Source organism: Ahaetulla prasina, chromosome 2 (genome assembly GCF_028640845.1).
Source record: "Ahaetulla prasina isolate Xishuangbanna chromosome 2, ASM2864084v1, whole genome shotgun sequence".
NCBI lineage: Eukaryota > Metazoa > Chordata > Lepidosauria > Squamata > Colubridae > Ahaetulla > Ahaetulla prasina.
In genome coordinates this window covers 192,970,343-192,992,486 of record NC_080540.1, presented here as the reverse complement: position 1 = coordinate 192,992,486, position 22,144 = coordinate 192,970,343, and the positions used below count along the sequence as shown (strand labels likewise).

At 40.4% G+C, this 22,144-nt stretch overlaps 1 protein-coding gene across 6 annotated transcripts; it reads left to right on the top strand.

The window, feature by feature from the left end:
- Positions 1–234: 234 nt before the first annotated feature.
- Positions 235–18,498, top strand: PEX5 (peroxisomal biogenesis factor 5). 6 transcript variants are annotated; one of them, XM_058167031.1, is made up of 16 exons: positions 235–386; positions 1,888–2,076; positions 3,699–3,734; positions 3,857–3,989; positions 4,967–5,101; positions 6,137–6,242; positions 10,616–10,706; positions 11,765–11,887; positions 12,114–12,206; positions 12,300–12,419; positions 13,218–13,361; positions 14,371–14,441; positions 14,731–14,946; positions 15,054–15,219; positions 15,912–16,069; positions 16,803–18,498. In XM_058167031.1, the coding sequence occupies exons 2-16, from the start codon at positions 1,927–1,929 to the stop codon at positions 17,002–17,004; spliced, it is 1,944 nt and encodes a 647-aa protein (XP_058023014.1). In that variant the 5' UTR covers positions 235–386; positions 1,888–1,926; the 3' UTR covers positions 17,005–18,498. The 6 variants fall into 6 exon arrangements, 5 of the variants coding, with proteins under 5 accessions (XP_058023014.1, XP_058023013.1, XP_058023017.1 ...); XR_009153219.1 differs by having other exon boundaries at positions 240–430; positions 15,054–15,163; positions 16,803–16,943; XM_058167030.1 differs by having other exon boundaries at positions 257–430.
- The last annotated feature ends 3,646 nt before the right edge of the window (positions 18,499–22,144 follow it).

The following is a 22,144-nucleotide window of genomic DNA, read 5'->3' as shown; positions in this document are numbered from 1 at the left end:
GCACTGGAAGAACTTACTGAAACATAGGCGGATAAAATATCCAGTACACTCAAAGCTGTGACATGGGTGTCCGGCAGTTACCTTCACGGTAAAATCATGAATCGATTTCTAAGCCGGTTTACTCGGGGTTAAACAAAGCTTAAACCTAAGCTGTCCAAGAAATGCAATTGGACTCTATCGATTTTTTTTTTTTTTTTAGTTCTGCATCAAAACCAAATCTTCTCCGGACATCAATATTCCCAACGTGTTGGCTTTGCGTGGCAAAAGCCCCGGAGTCGGCGGTGCTTTCCCATTGCAGTTACCGCGGCGCTGGCCCTTTAAGGACTGGCTCCGCCTCCTTCTTTTTGCGAATGTTGTAGGAACGAAGCAGACACGGGGACGTGCAGGTACGTATTGCATTGGATAGAGGAAGGGGAGCGGGAGATTCCCGGTACGTACCCCAGGTTATTCGCCGATCCGATCCGGCTCACTAGGGGGAGAAGGGGGAGATCCTTCGCAAGAGCTCTATTCGGCTGCTGGGAAATGCGAGCTCTGAAGTAGAGAGGAGCAAGGCCTTGGAAGCCTGGCGAGCTGGTTGGTTTCAGCCCCAAACCTTTTCCGGCGGCGGAGACGACTGGCTGTTCAGTCGAGGAGGTTTCTGAAATCCAGTCCGGCTTGCGCTCTCGCTTTCGGTGTTTTTCAGTGCCGTCTGTTAGGATAGTATAGAAAGCCTCTTGGTGTCTCAATTGACACCGTCCTGGGTAAGCTCCAGGACTTGGCTTTCAGTCTAGCTCGCTCCTCGGGTTTTATGAAATGATCACGATGCGTGTACACAGTACTGCATGTCCCTGGTGATGGTTCAGTGGCGGCTAGGTAAATGTAGAGAAGGTAGTTTAGATTTTGCCATTGATTGAACGTATGCTGGAAAGGGAATACTCTCTAACGACGGGCATTCTGGGTTAATATGTCTGCGTGAGATGTGTTCGTTATAGTCACTTAATTCTTTTGTGGGTGTGTACTTAAAATGTAGTTTGGACTGGCTTGTAATTGTAGAGCTTTAAGGCGAGAGCGTTGCAACATGCTAAACCAAATGCTAATCACCATAATTTTCCTTAGCATGTTGTATGAACCCAGGCCTTGTGCTTTGACAGCCATAGTGTGTGCTTTGCTGGTTTATATGAACTCCCGTAAACAATAATAATGTCAATGTAAGTGGCGTTTGACTACCATGCCAACAATAATAGTTGGGTCTGAGCTCCAGCCTTTGGGGGAGGGGTTGGGATAAAGACTTGGATTAATCAGCCTGACATTGAGATTTTGTATTACATGATGAGCTGCACCATGTCTTGTGCTGGCAGATGTCTGCTCACTGATCTAATACCTGATATGACAAGGTAACAAACCATAGTTCGTTGATTATCATTTTGGGCAATAATGGTTGGTTAACTGACACTTCCTGGATTTTCCTTTGTTGTTAACATTATTCACTATAAAACAATCACTATAAAACTATATATTATATATTTTATGTAAATAGGTAAGCACACATATAAAGTAAGTATATATGGGTAAATCTGGACCACTGAAGCAGTAGGCATGAGTTTAAATGGACTCCAGAGGATGGTAGAGGACAGGAAGGCCTGGAGGAATGTTGTCCATGGGGTCGCGATGGGTCGGACACGACTTCGCAACTAACAACAACAAATCTGGATATGATTTAGATATGTTTTAGGAATGTTGCTCCAAAATTCATTACTAGTAGCAGGGAAGTTGACGTCTCTGTTCCATCTGCTGCAGCAATTCCATGATCCTTTTTGAAGTTGCCCCACCAGGTAATATAATCATGCAGACAATTTTATATATACTGTAAATAAATATAATCTGTGCAACTGTTTATTCTTTGGACAGGTGAGGGTCGTGTAGGTGTCACGTTCACCACCACCTACCATGGCAATGAGGGAGTTGGTGGAGCCAGAGTGTGGGGGCTCTAATCCTCTGATGAAGCTGGCTAGCCACTTCACTCAGGACAAGGGCCTGCAACAAGAAGGACTCCAGGGCTCCCTAGTGTGGCCTCCCACTGGTCCAGTAGCAGATGTGGTAAGTTTAACGCACTTAGTCTGTTTAGGGTGCCATTGTTGTGTCTTGCAACAGGTATAAAGCTGATTTAGGATATTAGGGCCCTGAAACTAATTCAACTTCTGGTGATGGTACAAAGCAGGGGTAAAATGCTCCCGGCTCGGACCAGAATGCTTGATCCGGTAGCGATGGCGGCAGGTGGTTCAGAGAACCGGTAGCAAAAATCCCTGCCCCCCCCCCCCCGTCCCAGCTGAGCCGCCAGATCATCAGAGGTTTTTTTTTTTAACTTTTAAAAGCATTTTTTCTTCGGCCGAAAAAATGCTTTTAAAAGTAAAAAAAAAAGCCTCTGATGATCACGCGACTCAGAAGGGATCGTCAGAACCCTTTAAAAACATTTTTTCCTCTGGCGATCTCAGCTGAGTTGCCTGATCATCACAGGCTTTTAAAAGCATTTTTTACAACCTTTTCGGCCTTTTAAAGCATTAAAAATGCTTTTAAAAGTTAAAAAAAAAAGTTGGCCACCCCCACCCAGTCACATTACCCCCTACCAAGCCACGTCCACAAAACCGGTAGTAACAAATTTTACATTTCACCCCTGGTGCAGCATTCAATATATTGATTCATGTCCCATTTCTGGACTTTCTGCTAATCACTTTGATGCCATACATCCATCTTGTGTATTGTCTCTATTGCCTTGCATCTTCCTCAGTTTTGCCCAGAATATTTTTTCCTATTGCATCTATTTTTTATTGCATCAAACAGTATGAATTTCACCTTTTTTGATCCAGGACTTATTAGTTGGCTCTTAAAGTTCACTGTACCACTGTACTGTCTCTGAATCCGTAGATTGAAGATATCTGTTTTCTTTTTTTTTTCATTCTTTGTCTGAGTCATAATATACTGCCATTTAATTAGGAATTTTAGATATAAAATGCTTTTATGTTTGAGTTTATAATTGCACTAAACTGTAACGTGTAGTTTAGCACAGTGAGTTAACTCAGCCATTGTGGCTTATTCAACAAATTATCATTAAAAGAACGTGATTTAATACAGTATATAAATTCAACTGTGAATCAGATCGTGGAATAGTATGGGTTGGAATGGTTTTAGGTTTCTTATAGGGTAGTTATCACTACATACTTAGGGTCAGTAGACTTTCCAAAAAATGTTTTCACAGTGGTAGTTTCAAGAGTGGCTAAAAGTTGATCTGGAAAATTCCTGCTTCAAATCTCATATTTGCCCCAGACATTTTATGTAAACACAGTTATACAGACCAAGCGCGGTTCACATCCACAATGCATGGATGTAACTGAAAAATGGTAATAAGTATTGCCAATGACCTGAATCTCCCATATTTAGTTCTGCAGGGATCCTTCCTTGAGGCTGTGAGGAGCGATTGGAACCACAGTTATATCTTCTTTTCCCATCTACAGTTCCATTTGGTTTAAAACCGATCATTCTCATTGTCTAAAGCAGGGGTCTCCAACCTTGACAACTTTAAGACTTGTGGACTTCAACACAAGTCTTAAAGTTGTGAAGGTTGGAGACCCCTGGTCTAAAGAGTTGTACAAGACCAAAGTGAGATGGAACCTCTGAGGGAAGAGGAAGCTTAAAACAATTACCACATCTCTTCTGTCTTCTAGGTGCCCAAACCTCTTGGAAGAGCCACTGAAGATGATGTAAGCTTTCCCATATGTCTTGTTTCTAGCTTCCTTGCCATCCCTGACTTGTTCTATGACTTTATTTTCATCCCCTAACATACATTTGCCCATGCAAATTCCTGTGTCATTTTCTCTGACAGCTGGTGGCGGAGTTCCTTCAAGAGCAGAATGGCCCCATGCTCTCCCGCGGCCCACAAACATTCAAGATGGATGATCTGTTGGCTGAGATGCAGGAAATTGAACAATCTAATTTCCGACAAGCCCCACAGAGAGGTAAGTGCGAACAGGGAAGAGCCAAACATCTTCTGGGCAAAGGCGAGTAGGATAGGCTCTGGTCTTTTGTTTCTAAAAAGAGATGGAAAGTGCTGTGAATTATAGAAAAAAGCAGTCTGGTAGTGGTCTCACATGCATGGATTTGTGTGTGTGTTTGTCTGTGTATTGGGATGCTTATTGGGACCCATTCTTTTTTTTTTTTTTTTTATAAAAAAGTTTTATTTTTACAATCATATCAAATAATTCATCCAATGTACAATTATATACAATTAGTCGGGCTTGCCCAGTCACCACCCCCCTTTTTAACTCTCTTCCCTCTTCTACCTTCTTCTACCTTCTTTCCAAACCTTCCTCTCCTTCTCTTATCTACATCCTCTCCTCCCTCCACCCTCCACTCCTTCTCCCTCTTCTACCCCTCTTCCTTCCTCTTCTCCTCTTTCCTACCTCCTACTCTCTCTTTTCTCCCTCCCCACCATTCTAAAATGGTAACTGGGCAGACCCGACCCTACATTAATTCTTCAATAATCCCTGTACATTAACCATCACTCCATCTCTACCTCAAACCCCCCAGTTCCCTCCCCTTACCCCCACCCCCACCCCGACTTCCCAGAACAAAATGCAGGGTATCAAAACTAACAATCATATTCCAAAATAATTCCTAAATTATAATCTCTAGTCACTCCACACTTAATCACACTCTCAATTCCCCTCTCCTTCAGAAATATATCTAATACAAAATATTTCCTAAATTTACTCATATGCTATTTGATATTTTTTTATCTGATACTTATTTTGAATATAATCAATCCACATTTTCCATTCTAAAATATATTTTTCTTGTGTATAGTCTTTCAAATAAGCAGAGATTTTAGCCATTTCTGCCAGATTTGATACTTTGAGTGTCCATTCTTCAATTGTAGGTAATTCTTCTTTCTTCCAATATTGAGCAATTATTGGGACCCATTCTTGTTCCTCAGCTCCAGGGGTAGCAGCGCTAGCTCTCTCGGAGAACTGGGCACAGGACTTCCTTGGTACATCTGTTAATGCAGTTGACGTTTCCGCAGATTATGATGATGCCGATTGGTCCCAGGAGTTCATTGCCGAGGTGACGGGTAAGGCTGCTGTTGGGAAGATGTGGGCATCTCTATTGCATCTAATGGAGTAGGGTGGGAAAAACAAAGTGTCTGTAAACGGAATGGGTGCAAGATTGGCAGTATAAAGATTTTTTTTCTGCATGGTACTAAAGTATATCTCCTTTTCCCTCTGCAATTCTTATTTACCTTCTTTTTGGCACTCTTTTTTTTCTTCTGCCTTGCCTTCTGAAGACTTAAGCCTGTTTCTAGAAAAATATGTTTTGAGAGGTCAGTATAGCATAGTAACAAAGGGATTCAGGTTTAATTTCATTCTCAGCCATGGGATAAAAGGGAGATCCCCTACTTTGCATTAGAGAAAAAATAGCATATAAATCTAATAATAAATTCTGGATGTGTTGCAGTTAAAATAACAATCATGTCACCTGAATACGTGTTTATTGTAGCATAGGATTTGCTCAACTAGAGTTTATTTGAATACATAAATGGCATTCTGAATAGACAGGTAATTTTTCAACAGGGTCTTAAAGGTACAATTGTACTGCCTCTTAGAGAAGGAATATCGTGTGATAAACTTCCTTGGAATCTTGTCCTGTTTTGTAGTTATTTGCATAGTTAAATATTTAGTCTTGTTATATACAAATTAAATATGTTGCAAGTCACTTTTTCCCCCTTTGCCCTAGTAGACAAGGCAGAATTGCTACTAGGGCTCTGCTTCAGTCTTATCTCTGTGCTTTCCTGATTGCCTTTAGTTGGGCTTTCAAAATCATTTTCCCAATCCCAGTTGCATTTCTCTGAATTTTTCCAAATTAAAATGGGTGATAGTGACTAAGATAACAGTGTCCCAGCTGGAAGACTATGACATAATTTTATGTAATAGCTCATATTTTTGGGTATTAGCTCTAGGGCATTAGCTAGGATAATTGAAGCTGACTTTGAGTAGGATAGTAGGTATTTATGTGCAATGATGCTTGATAACGCTTGTTGCCTCTCAATGCCTCTTCTTCCTTTTCACAGGCTGTTCAGTTAACTTACTTTTATCCCATTTCTATATAGATCCATTATCCGTATCTCCTGCCAAGTGGGCAGAAGAGTATTTGGAGCAGTCAGAGGAGAAGCTGTGGCTGGGTGAATCAGAAGATCAGACCTCGGCTGATAAATGGTGAGTATCTCTCTGGCTTCTTCCCATAATTACATGTGAACCCCTTGAACAGGACTCTCATTGAGATGCCTGGTAATGCCAACTTTCCAAGTTCAACATTGGCAGGTCCATTCTTGCCATGCAGTAGCTTATCTTTCTGAAAATCCAGCAGCAACAGGAGTGCTGGGATCAAATGGTCCTCAGTTCAGAGGATTTTTAATTCAGAATTTATGAAAGAGATTCTAAACAACGGAGGATCTTCCAAGTTTACTGAATAGTTGTCCCCTATTAGCCCTCTCACATTGGAAAGAAGTACAGGTAATCCTCAACTTACAACATTTGGTGACTGTTCAAAGTTACAACAGCATTGAAAAATGTGTCTTATGACCATTTTTCACAGTTACGACCTTTCCAGCATCCCCATGATCATGTGATCAAAATTCAGATGCTTGGGGACTTCCTGTGGCTCCGCTGGTCGTTGAGGACGGTCTTTTTAGACCGCCAGCCCTGGATCGCGTAGAGCCGCTAAGACAGCGAAAATCAGCTGTCTAGCGGCTTGGAAACCTTTCCCTCGGGTGAAGAGGGAAAGGTGAGCGATCGGGTGGAGGTAGAGCTCCCCCAAAAGCACCAGGAATGATCCTGGAGGCTTGAAGGGGAGAGCTCCCTTGGGAACCCGAATTGCTCCTGATCCAGGACGCCTCTGTCTTTTTGGCAGAGCAAAACGCCGCGACCACATCTGCGATCAATATTGAGTTTAAATGGATTTTTGACTTAACCAGACAGAGCAATGTCAGGAGGCAAGGTAGATGTAAGTACCAGACCTCAACCCCGTGTGTGGATTCCATTTGAGAAGAAAGGAAATGGTGTCTGAGTATAATGGGCATGAAAGTGAAAGTCAAAGAGATGTTTATTAACACTGTTACAGTTTATAACTTTGCTTAAACTTGCTGGATTTACGCTTATATGAAGAAACTATAAAGTGAAAGCTGGAAGGATTATACAACTGACCTAATTTATCTTAAATACTGTGTTTATGGAAAGACTTTGACTTTGTTTCAAATTATAAAATTAAAGTAAGATGGTTTCTGTACAAATACAGCCTGCTGTTTTCAAGGAAGTTAGAGCGCCGTTAGTTCAACTATATGAATTACAAGAGGAGCTGAAGGAATTTCTGAAGGCTCAAATCTCTGTTCAGGATAAAAAAATTAAGGAAATTGAGGAGAAAATATTGAAAATTAGACTTTGTTGCAGCTGAGGATGAAGAGATAAGAGGTGCTGGCAGCATTTAAGACTCTGGTTGAATACACAAAAAAATTGGGTGAAAAAGTGGAAAAGATGGATCAAGTTAATTTGAACTTAAAAAGCAAAATAGAGGAGTTTCAGACCAAAGCGGAGAATATAAAGCAGTTGGATGACAGAGTTGAAGAAATTAATCAAATTAATTTGGACTTAAAAAATAAAATAGAGGTGCTCCAGATCAAGGCAGAGAGAGCAGAAGAGCGGGTTCTATTGCAATACAGAGTTATGGAATTTGCATTGAGAGTAAGAGGTTTGAAAGAAAATAAACGAGAGGACTTAAAAAAGATTTTTGCAGAGGCTTTTGCACAGCTGATTGGACAGAAACCAGTGGACTTTGAAATCCAAATTGAAAAAATCTACCGTGTTAATTCATGGGTTGCAAAGCAGAGACATTTGCCAAGAGATGTAGTAATTTATTTTACATCTAGGAAGATTAGGAATGAAATTTCACAAGTTTCTTATAAAAATCAAAATCAAATATTGGGACAAGAGGTATTGGTATTGAAAGAAATTCCTCCTAAAATGTTAAGAAATAGAAAAGAATATGCTTTTTTGGTGGATCAGCTTAGAAATCTCCAGATACAATATAGATGGAATGTACCAACTGGATTAAAAGTAAACTATAAGGGAGGGAGATATTGTCTTAATACAGTTTTTAAAGCAAGAGATTTCTATACTAAAGTATTGAAGGTTGAAAGTTTGCATTGTTAGAAGTTAAGATGAAAGGAGAGGTGGGAATGCTTAAAAAAGGGGAAAAGGAAGCAAAGCAAGTACAACCTAAAATTGGGGCTGTAAATTTGGGAGAAGCAACACAGAAAGCCGTAGGGAAGGATCAAAGTATGATTGTAACTACTAAACGTAAACAGCAAGGAGTAAAGAAGTCATATTTTCAAATGAAAAGACTTTCCTTTCATGGGATAGGGTAAATTATAAGCGATATTTCTGAATATAAAAAGTAGAAAGAAGTTATGGATTGTATGATAAATGGGGTGTAAATTGTTTAGAAAGTTATGGTATGGAGAATATGGGGAAGAATATGAGGTAAATGTTAAATTCATATAAGGAAAGATGTTTATTATTATGTATGATGGATATATAAATATGATGGATTATAAGGTATACTGAGGAATAATTTTTGATATTACAACATTGGAAGATGGGATATTGTTTATTACAGAAGATTGGACTTTAAATTTAATGGACTTAGGTGAGAAGGTAGAATTATCACCATATTTGAAAGATTATTTTTGAAAGATATATATATAATAGAGATTGAAATAACAAAATACTAAATAGCTTTTAAATGAATAGAAGGTAATTGTATTAGTATTAATATTTTCCTATTTCTTCTTTTTTTATGGAAAAGGGGAGTTGAGGTTCAGGAAGAGGGATGGGAGTTTATGTTAATTAGCATATTTTAGTTTATGATTGTTAGATAAGATACCCTGTATTTGCTCTGGGAAGTAGGGGGAGGGGAGGGGAAGGGTTAGGGTTGCGGGGAGGGGGGAAGTATGGGGGGAAAAAATCTTGTAAAACTTTTTCAATAAAAAAAAAATCAGATGCTTGGCAACTGTTTTTACACTTATGACCATAGCAGTGTCCCAGGGTCATGTGATCACATTTTGCAACCTTCTAACAAGGAAAGTCAATGGGGAAGCCAGATTCACTTAACAACTATGGCAAGAAAGGTTGAAAAATGGGGCAAAATTCACTTAACAGATGTCTCATTTAACAACAGAAATTTGGGGTTCAATTGTTGTAAGTTGAGGACTACCTGTACAGCATTTTCCTAAGCACATTGGGTTTTCATTGCTGACTGCTTTACTATCCAGGCTGTATATTGTCTCTTTCTTGATAAAAGTATAAAATATTCTGAAAATGGATTAGATTCAGCAATTTTGAAGAGTTGAAAGCCAACTTGTCCTGAAAACAAAAAAGTAAACTCCATGTGTGTGATATATGTTCAAGGTGGAGTTACAAAGTCAGACATACAAGTTCACATGCAGCCATGCCTTACCTCTTACACTCCTCTTATGTAGTGAATTAGCAAGGAGGCTGCTTGCATAAACTCTGATGGCCATTCATTTCACACCTTCTGTGAAGAAAGCAGAATTAGAAGCTGATGTCAAAGACAATCTGATAAAGTATCCAATAGGAGCAGCTTTCAGACAGTGAGTGGGTACACTGTATTCCAGAGACCCATATATTCATATCTAGACAAATGTTTCCAAAATGTGCTTCATGGTATTTGTGGTGCTGAATTTGGCATCCACTTGAAATACTTAATGATGTTATCTAAGGTTTTGGGGTAAGTTCAAATTCCGTTTATATTTCAACTCTACTCAGATTCAGGTTTGACTATGTATGCAGTGACTTACAGTAGATCACTCCAACTTAGAGATGGAGTTTTATCAGGTGAGTTCAGTCAGATAAATGGCAGTGTTAATGTAGGAAATTCATCTAAATAGAGATAATTGTTGCAGCTCCCTTGAAGGACCTTGTAGTGTGTCGACAGTTCAAGGTAGCATTAAATCCAGCCTTATCTTTGGATGTTCAGGTGGTATCTGTGTTACCTTTTCATTTTGGTTGATTCCCAGCTGTATTCTCTTTTTGGATGCAAATCAGTGTATTTGTGTACTCCTTGAAGCTCTTGATTGCCTAGTTCCAGATAATAAAAAACTTGTTTGTTCTCTCATGTCTCTGTGTGAACACCAAGATCTTTTTAGAGGCCTTCTTAGGGAATGCCTGGAACATAGACTTGTCTACTTACCCCTAGTTATGGTTTGTGAATTATTTTAGTTATTTTATATTCATGTTGTAAGGGTTGAGGTTATGTGCCAGTAATTTTCTTCTGTAGATGAAATTGACTGGAGTTTGTTTTTTATTTTATTTTTTATAGTATTTGTAGACTGCCCCATCTATGTTAATTTTTTAAAGTTAAAATTTCATGTTGTGTTTTTATGTTAAAAGATTGGAATTGCAAACTGGAACATGGGATAAATAATAAATAAAAATCTAGTGCACGTAAACCAATGGTTTTAAACATAGCATTGCTTTAGTTTATCCTGTTTCTGCCTGGTTTGTTCTGGTTGTAGGTATGAGGAATACCAGCCTGAAGACGATCTGAAAAAAACAGCTAATGATTTTCTTTCAAAAGTGGATGATCCCAAGCTGAATGATTCTGAGGTAAAAATATGACTGGCATTTTCTTCAAATGGAATAGCGCACAGTTGTAAGGCTGGAGAGAAAATAATTGTGGGTATGTGCATGCTGGCTTATTTGGACTTGTAACTCACTTGAACACCACCACTAGCAACATTTTCAGCTTCAAGAGCCATATGTGTACCCTTATACACACAAGCCTCCCTCTGCCTGCCCCTTCTTTGCTTCCTTGTGCCTCGTCTTTTCTTACAGATGTCTTGGTTTAAAGCATTCTGCTTGCATTGCCATGAATCATCTGAGTTTTCTCCAGCCTGCTGACCACCTGACTGGTTGAGTTACAGTGGCAGCAAAATGAGGGAAGAGGGCTTGTTATGGGTTACTCATCTTCCACCTCTGTGAAAAATGGAAATGCCAAGAAGATTGGTGCTTCGCTGCCAATAGTGTAATATAATGGCTAGAGTTTTAGAATTTTTCCTAGTGAAATCCTTGCTCATGTATGAAACCTGCTGGGCAATTATGAGTAAAACCCATTAGGAAATGAGGGGTTAAATATAACCATGCTTGGAACTTCCTTTCTGCTGCAGCCTTCTGCTTTTCATCAGTGAATCCCTTACAAGGCACGATCATCTTAGCAGTTCTTGTCCTCAGTGTCATAATGGAGTTTTTCTTAACACAGACACTCTCCCCTGCTTCCCCTCTGCAATCATTCATGATAGAACAGCATTCATTTTCTTAAGGGTTACTTAGGAACTGTGAGGCCAGATTTACTCTTGTTGCCAGCTTAAGATAAATTTCGGATGAGACTGGGTGAAAAGGGGTAGTTCTGTAGCAGGACTTAACCTGGGTTTTAGGCTTTCTAGTAACCTTTTGGGAGACAGTTCTAGAGATTTATTGCTAGCATTGTGCAATTATTTTAAATTACCACTATTCCCATGTGCTCAGTAAAGCTGAACAGGTCTCTTGCCTTTTCTTGAAAGGTCTGCCCAGGCCAGATGCAGGCTAATGCAGGCAAAAGATATATTTTGGAGGTGTAAGGACATGAATAATAATGATCTCTACCTGTGTCTCCTTTCTTCATGCAGTTCCTAAAATTTGTTCGCCAGATTGGAGATGGGAGGGTATCCATCGAGGCCAATCGGGTGACCATTAATCCCAGGGACCAGGATAAGGCAGAGCAATGGGCAACTGAGTTTATTCAGCAGCAGGTAGGATTCCTGGCTGCTGCTTTCAGCAGGAGAACTCTTGGCAGCTTGCTTCATGTAGCCAGTAAGTGGATTTGGGGCCCAGAACAGAGCAGAGCATCTGTAGACAAGGAGCAAGACAAGAGTCATTCCCTTCATATTTCTGTTAAAATAGCCTGAATGTTATATGTTGCATTCCATTATTTAGCTGTCTTTTGGAAGATTTTTCTCCACTGTTTTCTCTTCTTAGGATACATCTGAAGCCTGGGTAGATCAGTTTGCACACACTGGAAATGCGCTGGACCTGGATCCAGAATTTGAGCAGGCCAAGACTGCCGTGGAGGTAATGGGCATGGCTCTCCTCCTCCTGCAGTAGGGAGACTTTTAATGCATTTATTTGAGGAAACTGGATATTTTCTTTGTCTCCTTTCTCTAGTCAGATGTGGATTTTTGGGACAAATTGCAGGCTGAGTGGGAAGAGATGGCTAAGCGAGATGCAGAGGCTCATCCTTGGCTGTCAGAGTATGACGATCTTGCCAGCTCCACTTATGACAAGGTACTGCTGCAGAAAGAATGTTGTGCTTTGTCCTCTCTGTCCCTCACTTTTCTTTTTGATTGTACAACTCTTACTAGCGAGTGTGTGGATAGCAAATTTTATTAAACAAAAAGGTTGAGAACTAACAAGCTGAAATGCTGTCTATAGAAGGCATAAATAGATCCTTATTAAAAAAAAAGAACATGGAATAAACAGAGTGTAACTTTTTCTTTGCACTATCTTCTTCCCCTCCTGCTAACTGTGCCTGCCGCCAAATATTTGTCATTTCAATGCATCTTAGCTCTGGATGTTCATCCAAATGCATCCTTCAGTGGCTTGCAAATTCGGACCCCCCAGAGCCAATAGATAGAATCTGGGCCCCCAGGCGGTTGGTGGGGCCATATTGGCTAAGTGCTCAAAGGGCACACTTTGTGTATGGCTAGATGCCGTTATCTGCCCCTGCCTTCTCTATAAGTGTTAGTTTTCAATCATTTCTAGAATTTTGGAGGCAAGCGAGCTATGCTTATTTTCCTGCAGAAGGTAGAAGATGTGTCAAGAGATAGAAGATGCTCTCTGCTTACTTACCTCTCCACCTAAGACTCTGCTTGCTTTCTTCAGTGCTATCTCACACAATCGGACTCTGATTAATCGGCAAGGAAAGATAGGCTTGCAAGCAGAAGAGAAAAGCAGTCCTTCCTCTTGTTGTTCCTTAAATAAGCAGCAAACCCTGCTGTGGAGTAGCAAGTGTCCCATCTCTTTCCTAATACCCTGGGAGCAACCTTTAGAAGAAACTAATGTTTTCTTCTTCCTCTCTTGTAGGGATACCAGTTTGAAGAAGATAACCCTGTACGGGACCACCCGCAGGCTTTTGAGGAGGGGCTGAAATGTCTGGAGGAGGGGCATCTCCCCAACGCTGTCTTATTCTTTGAGGCTGCTGTGCAACAAAAGCCTAACCATATGGAGGTAAGTGAAGGAGGGCCGGCATCTCAAATGGCAGCTTAGCCCCTGTGTACTGCAGGGAGGACCAACTCTGATCACGTGAAATTAGATATATTCCCTTGTGAATTTGTAACTGGAGGTGGGTGTTCTTTACTTGGGTGCCAAGGACTCGTGTGTCAACTGTTCCGGTTGGCACATCTAAAAAAGGAATTCCTGGTTCAGAGAGTTCACCAAGAGTAAAACTTTAGTGAAAGATGCATCCAAAGGTACAGCAGATGTTTTGATGTTTTCCCGTGAAAACTGGCATAGATAAAACTCCCTTTTCTTCCCTGGACCACCCACAGTTGACTGTCCACTAATTACATGCAGTGCTTTTTTGGGGGGGGAAACAGTATGAGCAGTTTCAACAGTTCTCAGGACTTTGCCTTGGTCGGTATCTCCTCTCAGGCCGCAGAAGGCTGTCATGCATTCCTTAGCCCTCCCCCCTCCCTAGGAATTTACCAATCCTCCCCCCCCCTCTCTCGTTTCTGTTTGGCAAACTGCGAGCCAAAATCAGGTTCAGGTAACGATGAAGAGGAGTCAGTTCTGACATCATGTTTCTCTTTTACAGAACTGGAGCAGAGTTGCTTCAGATCAGACTTTAGTTCTTCTGTCTCCTCCCTGGACAGGGTTGGGTGCGTGCCACCTTCTGGCTCATAATTTCTGATTGTTTCCCCCAAACCGAGTTAACCATGAGAAGGAAAGAAGTTGCTGCTTCAGGCACCAATTGGGATTTTGCCTTATATCTTACCCTTTTGATCCATTCTGTTCATTCCCCAGAGCAGCTCCTTGCGTATGCTTAAGTCACTGGCTCTCTGGGCCAGCTGGTTGCTTTTGATGTGCTATCAAGTGTGCGTCTCCACCTACCCAGAAATATTTTTCCCCCTGCGATGACAAAAAAGATGGGGAGGAGAAAAGAAGGTTTGCAAACATTGGCTCCCTCTTCCATGCAGCTTTGAACAGAACTCTTGTTTTTGTCACGTCTTTGTGTTAGGCTTGGCAGTACCTGGGAACCACCCAAGCTGAGAATGAACAAGAGCTTGCTGCAATAAGTGCCCTCCGACAGTGAGTAGCCTTCCTGAGCAGCAGAAGTGCGAGGCCTTGGGACCTTCCAGTGTGGTAGTCCAAAGTCTAAAGGCCAATGAGGATGTTTGAGGATGTATCCTTGCATCTTCTCCTCACCTGAAACAAAACTAAATCCATTATTTGCAGCTGGCCCTTTGAAGTGGGGTCAGCAGGAGTTCTTTCTTAATACAGAAAGAATTGGGTTGGCAAATCAAAGGGATAGGGTTGCACCTGCTGCAGATGCATCAGTTGTATCCTTTAGTGTTTTACCTGTATGATTTTCCCCTAGGTGCCTGGAGTTGCAGCCCGGAAACCTCACTGCACTCATGGCTTTAGCTGTCAGTTTTACCAATGAATCGCTGCAGAAGCAGGCATGTGAAACCTTGCGCGACTGGTTGCACCACAAACCGGCCTACGCTCATCTGATGGGAAAAGAACCCGAAGGGGAGAATTCTAGCCCAGGTCTGGGGTCGTCCAAACGTATTCTGGGTTCCCTCCTAACTGAGTGAGTCTGCAGAATGAGCAATAAATGGGAACTGGGCAAATGAAGCAAGATGGGACTGGCGGTTGCCTTTCCTACCACATTGGTCTCTTTGTTCTTCCCTTCCTCAGCTCACTTTTTCACGAGGTGAAGGAATTGTTCTTGGCAGCTGTCCGTAGCAACCCCGATGTGGTGGACCCTGATTTGCAGTGTGGTCTGGGTGTTCTCTTCAACCTGAGTGGCGAGTATGAGAAAGCTGTGGATTGCTTCACTGCTGCCCTGAGCTTACGGCCAAATGTAAGGAAGGCACGGCGGGGAGGAGAGAAAAAGAGGTAGTAGGAGAAGGTGGCATTATTTTCTCACTTGAGGCTGCTTCTGACTGCAAGAGTCAGTTCTTAAGACTCTTTCATACCAAAAGTGATATGGAAATTGATGGGGAAATACCAAAAGTGGTATTTCCCCATCAATTTCAAAATGCAGGTCACTTGATGCGGCAGCTATCTCATTAAAAATTAAGAGAAGCACTTAGGAATGCTATCTAAAGCTAGAGCACTTCTATCATTCTCAAGCACCCTTTACCACAATCTTGCAAAGGACGTGAATCTGTTTCCTATGGCCATGATTGATGAGAGGCTTCAATCTGTGAGAGAGAAATCTCGCCCCCATCCCCAAATAGGTTATGGCAGAGCCAAGAGCTGGTTTTTTTGGTTGTTATCCCTAAACTATCCTATTCCCCCTGCAGTCTTTATCCATTGAAAGGGAAAGAGGTAAATGTAGAATGACTAAGAATCGCTGTCAGTCCAATCTACTTCACAGGATTCTTATTGAAGGGGAAAAAGGGAGGGAGGACTATAGAAAAGCACAATGAGATAAAGATGAAGACTAAGCAAATAGTCTTGAAAGTTTGAGAAGAATGGGAAGGAAGGGGAGGGGAGGAAAAACAAAAGTTGTTCTACCCAAGTCTGACCGAACCTGGTTCTTTCTTCTAGGATCATCTCCTTTGGAACAAGTTGGGAGCTACCTTAGCCAACGGGAACCGGAGTGAGGAAGCTGTAGCTGCTTACCGGCAGGCACTAGAACTGCAGCCGGGCTATATACGTTCTCGCTACAACCTAGGCATTAGTTGTATCAACTTAGGGGCCCATAGGTGAGTTGGGTAGCTTTAAAGCTGAGGTTGGTTCTACTGCTGCTTTTGATTAGATGACGCCACCATAGACTTGAGCTATTATGGGAGTGGTGGATCAGGCAACTCTGAAAGTATTTCCCAGAGAAATTGGCATCCCGGTTGACTCATAGTACCTTCACTCAGTTCCCCTCTTCTTTCAAAAAGTCATATTCACTGGCTTTTGGTGTGTCTCATCTACTGTGGTGCTTAAGAGTTTGTGAACCCTTTCAATATTTCTGGATAAATATGACCTAAAACGTGATCTGTTTTCCACACAAGTTCTAAAAGTAGATCAAGAGAACCCAATTAAGCAAATGAGTCAAAAACATTATATGTGTTTATTTATTTACTGAGAATAGTGGTTAAGATGCTGGCCTTATGAGTTCTGCGCCCGCTGTAGGCGTGAAAGCTGACTGGATGATTTTGGACCAGTCCCACACACTCGATTCAGCTTACCTCACAGAGTGGTGGTTGTTGTGGGATAAACAGGAGCATCCTATACGTTCACTGCTTTGAGTTACCTTTAAAGTAACAGAGATGGTGGTAAAAATCAAATAAAAAATGATCCAAAGTTAAGTATTTTTGTTGGCAAAATCAGCAAAGAACAACTAAGATATATGGCTCCCCGTGGCCAACCTTTGGGGCAAGTCTTGATTGTGAGCTATTCTTGATTCCCTTTAACTCCCTTCATTACCATATGCTGCTGTCTTGACAGAGAGGCTATAGAACACTTCTTGGAAGCCTTGCAGATGCAGCAGAAGAGTCGCGGGCCACGAGGCCAACAGGGAGCCATGTCTGACAACATCTGGAGCACCCTCCGAATGGCCCTCTCCATGCTGGGCCACAGCAACCTCTATGAAGCGGCAGATGCCCATGACCTCCCTACTCTCCTACAGGCTTTTGCTATTCAGCAGTGACTCACTGATGGGCTCCCTTGTGAATGCAGGAGGGGCCCTCCCCCATACCAGTCCCTTCTTTCTCTTCCCAACCAGACAAACATGGCCGAGTCAGGGACATTTCTGTCTTAATTCTCAAGCTGTCCCTGAAAACAACCTATACACCTATTTTCAGTCTCCTTTTTTGGGCAGGTCGCTGGTTTACATGTTGTGCTGGATCATATTTCTGTAAAATTAAGCTTCCTTCACCTATGCAAATCCAGCAAGGAATGGTACCTATTGTGTGCCTGTCCCAGCCTGCAAAATTTAGTTTAGCAAACAAACAAACAAACAAACAAAAAAAAGCCCTTTGAGCAGAAAAGTATTTAGATTTCCCTGAAGTGGTGTCTTCTAGGCACAGATTTAGAAGTAGTGGGCTTTTTTTCTTATAGGTCAGTCTCTGTGATACAAGGAAAGGAATTCTGGCCCTTGAAGACGGACGTTAGTTTTGCCTGCTAAATCTCTCGCGGAGTATTTATGCTGGTGTTCTTTGCACATCCGGTTAAGATGGTTTAGTTGAAAAGCCCTTTTGCAAAAGAATGAATCAAAATATGAATTTTGGACTCTGGACTTGAATAGTGCTGCTAATGTTAAAGGGACAACAGAAAGGGAATGAGCACTGCTTATGAAGTAGCAACGTAGCCGATGTCACCACCCCAGAGATGGGAAAGGAGCAGCCGTGTATTTATTAAAGTAAGAATGTATCTGGGAAGCGGCAGACTTGGCAGTTATCAGAAACACAAAGTGTGGGCCAAGAACTTTCCTTAATTACCCCTCTGCCATTTTGGTTCCTCATAAATAAAGTGGGTGGGCTATCTCTCTTCATCAGGCTTTTCCCTTTGGTGTAATTGGCTCTTTATAAATATATGTATATGATTTTTGTTGGGAAAATGTTTTTAAATTGTAAAGTATTTTGTATAATAGAAAGTGAAAGAATAAAACCTGCCAAATTAAGCTGTCAGGTTTTCATTTTGTTCATTGTTTACCAGAAAGCATTGGGGACCATCATCCAACCACTATCACTGTTAACTTGCATATATTTGAAAAATCTCCCTTTCCATTATATTACAATTCACGCTTTTTGCACAACTTAGAGCTAGGTTTCTGAGGTGTTTCACTCATTTCTGACATAATTGGCCTCCTCAGTCATTCTTTGGTTTAGGCAAACTTTATTAATATTACAGGTGGTGAAAGCTGTGAGTTGCTAAAATTACAGGCCCAAGGCCATCTAGGGGAGATTGGAAGGTATTCATTTAGAATGCCTTATAAAACCAGTCCTTTCAGAGCTTTTATCATGCACTTTATTGTATTTGAGGTCTCCTTTAAAAAGGGAATAAAGCTCAAGAAACAGCTATTAAACAATTCTAGAGGATTTTTCTAGACCCAAAAATGAAAAAGGCTGCTAGGTTATCTTTCATCTTGGCCTTCTTTTTCCTTTGATTTATGATTTTGCATGATGAATAAACTCAGCCAGTATCTAAAATATATTATTCAGCTTCCTGTCTATTTGTATTGACTCTGGGCAAAGACCAGCATGAGGAGCAAGCTGAATGCTTCCTTTTCTTTCCCACCATTTTAATACAAGAATAGTTACAGAGCTGCACGATGCTGATTTTCTTATTACACAGTTCAAAGGATGCACACTGACTCCTCCAGGCATTAACAATTACCAAATATATGTAAAGGGGTCTTATTTCAAACTCTCAAACATTATCAGTGAAGCCGCTTTTTCTAAACACTCTTAATTTTGAGGGTTTCCCCACCTCCCCCATTAAGTGGTTTATGGTTAATATTAGCTACAGTTGCCTGTTTAATTTCTTGGACTAGTTTTTGCCATGTTTCTAACAGGTAATGCTGAATGCTTTATTTTTGAAGGATTTTTAGGCAAGAGCAAGCACACAAAAAAAAGAGTCTTAAAATGCTGGGACAGGTCCTCTTTTATTTAGCTCTCCAAAAGGCACACATTATCAACTTATCTTACATCTGCAAAATTCAGGAGGCAACTGTACTCTTTGATTTGAGGACATGCACAGCCATATGGTATAAACATTACAAGCAATACAAATATTAACTGTAACATACAAGAATAGACTTGGCATCCCTTTAAACAACCAGTAGTGAAACTCTGTGGTGTATTATAAAACAGACAACTCTAGTGGTGTAAGGTCAAGTGCTGGTTGCAGAAGCTTACAGCCGCTTATGGTACTGACCTTTTTTGATTTTAAACACAGCTCATTTTATATGGCCCAGGGAAGAGTCAAGGGAATGATTGAGACATTGCGTAGAAATAAAGCTGGTGTAGTTAAGGCTGTCTATTCTGACATTTCTGGAGTGCTGTGTGCTGCACATCAGTTACTGCTTTCCCCCTTTTAAGTGTGTGTGTATGTGCAGTTGCAAGGCGTTGGTAGACTTACAACTTACAGTGATGCCCTGAGGTGGTTTTTTTGTTTTTGTTTTAAAAACTCGTACTACCTTTGAAAATTAGAACAATTATTGGACTTCTGGCTACATATAAAATCTTGATGATTTCTTAAATTTCTTTTCACATTAGAGTACTTTGAAAAATCCAATTTAACTTCTATTGTCTGTGCGCCACGCTTCCAAAGCAGCCCTTTTTAGTTTTGTTTTAGAGCACAAATGAAGTGAGATACAGTAATGAGCACAGGCAGAGAGAGAAATCACTCCTTTTCTTACATTAGAACTCAGGATGATGCCAAAGAAAGGGATGGGAATGCATTCATGGCAAAGCCATACAGGTTTTAACATGAAATTAGAATACATGTTAAAATGTATGAAGATATTTGAAGATACGATGGCCCCATATGCAGATGACTTTAAAAGGGGAGCAGACAGATACATCAAGACATTTTTAACAGACATTTCATGTGACTATCCTAGAAAATGTGAACCAGACAGCATATGCCAGGGAGAAGCAACAATAGAATATTGTTCTCATACTTAGCTTTTAGAAGCATTTGTGGGAAAGCTCTGAGGAAAGGATTATGGCTTAGATAAATCTTTGATATGATCAAAGGGAAACTATTCAATGTCTTAAGAACTAAGGAAACTATTTTTCGTTTTTATATACATTGTTAAAAGCAGCTTAATTGACTAAACATATTTTCAATCCCTTTTAAAATGTCATGTCTAGCTAGACCTTAGTAAATAATTCACTAATATCACTAGTGTTACAGCAAAGTGGTATGCAGACAGAAATCATTGCTCAAGGTATTTGCACCAACTGCAAGTTGGGGAAGCAAAGAAACCATTTAGTATGATTCCCTGTGGGTAGACGGCATTTGCTAGATATGAAACTCAGTTCCTGTTCAACAACCACCATGCTATCAGCACTGTGACTCAGTAGAAACAGATGAAGATATCAATGAATAGGTTAGTCAAGTTTGGAAGGTTGATGGAGGTGACCTCCCACAGCTTCTTCAAAAAGAAATTCACCCATGAAGGAGATGAGGAAGAAAACATGCGTTTGGCCTATTTTTCTCCCCAGTGGCAAATGCATGACCACCACTCACATGAAAGAAACTATGGCTTGTTGTAAACTGCTTTTATTGCCCTTACCCCTTGCAAGATTATTTTTAAATAACTAGAAAGTAATTAATATATTCAGGAGTTATATGGAACACTGCTAACAGATATAGCTCAGTAACGCCATTTGGGCTTTGGTCTCTGTATTTTTCTCAGTGGCTTTCCTAATGGAAATCCCCAAGCTCTCCAAACTGTCATACCGTACTTAGAGCCCTGGAGTAGAACTGGGGAGACTCTTAAGATCAAATGTCGTCATCAACCTCACAGAGTACCATCCCGCCCCCAGTTAGGTTTTCTTGTAGGATAGTGAGAGTAGAATTAAAGACAAAATATTATGTTTACCATCTTAGCCTCCTGAATAAATTCTGAAACATTTAACACATTGAACAAGTAGATATGTATACTTATGTGTATATATGTATACATGTGAGTCTAACATCTGATGAAAAAAATAGGGTACTCTATCCACTTTATGGCCAAGCATAAACAATTGGTTGAAGAACCCAAATGATACCAATCTGCTTTCATTCAATCAACTTTAAAGTCACAAGAATATGTTAAGATTTTAAAGCCACATGAATTGGCTTTTCTGTCTTCAGCCTTAGGATTCTTATTGTTTAATTTGAACCAAACCTTTACTTGCTGTGTGGAATTACAGCAAAGGAAGCTTTCTAATGCATGCTGGAGAGATGGCTGCTGACTAATATGAAAGGCTTCCAGGACTAGTTCTGGACTAGAACGTGGAAGCCATTCTGCCCTAAATAAACCATTCAATCTGAATGTAGATCTATTTGTCTCAGGGGGAAAAAACAGCATCAGTAAGCTTAGAAATAAAAATCCCCTGAGGTTTCTAGCAGACAAAAAGATGGTTTTTCAGACCCTTTCAGTTCAGAATAATCTTGATAATAAAATCCTTAATGCTCTGGTAAAGATATATTGAATTCTTGTTATGTATTAAGCTATTTGGGACAGATAGGCTTAATTTTATGACTTTCTTTATCCTCAATATGAGGTGTAAAGTCTGCATCATCTAGGCTTATATTTACAAGCATTCTGAAAATTTCAAGGGAAAGGAGCATAACCGTGTGTTTATATCTCACATCAATTATTTAATATTTTCAGAATGCACTAAAACTTGAAATAATCCAGGGGCATTTTAACTACCATATACATAACACTGAAGGCCATTTTGTATTGTTTTTTTTTTTTTTGTTAGACTCCAAAATCATAATCTACATTTTCTTTTTCCTCAAAATCTGCCACTTCAGGATTAAATTAGATTTGATGAAGAAATCCAGTTGACTGGATTTCAAGATTTTTAAGAACAGCTTTTGGTATGCGCAATGATAAGATTTGGGGAGTTAATCGGGTCCATGATAAGTTTCTTCTATTCATCAGCATTCTTAGTGGCGATCCACTACAAATTTCTTGTTGTCATTGAAGCAATCACAGAAAAATATATCTATCTTTTACATTCAAGGTAATAACTTTGTCCAAAGATATTAAAACATTAGTTCCTGATGGACCTACTATCTCTCATAACTATGTAAGTTAACTAGTGACTTAAATCCAAATGTAT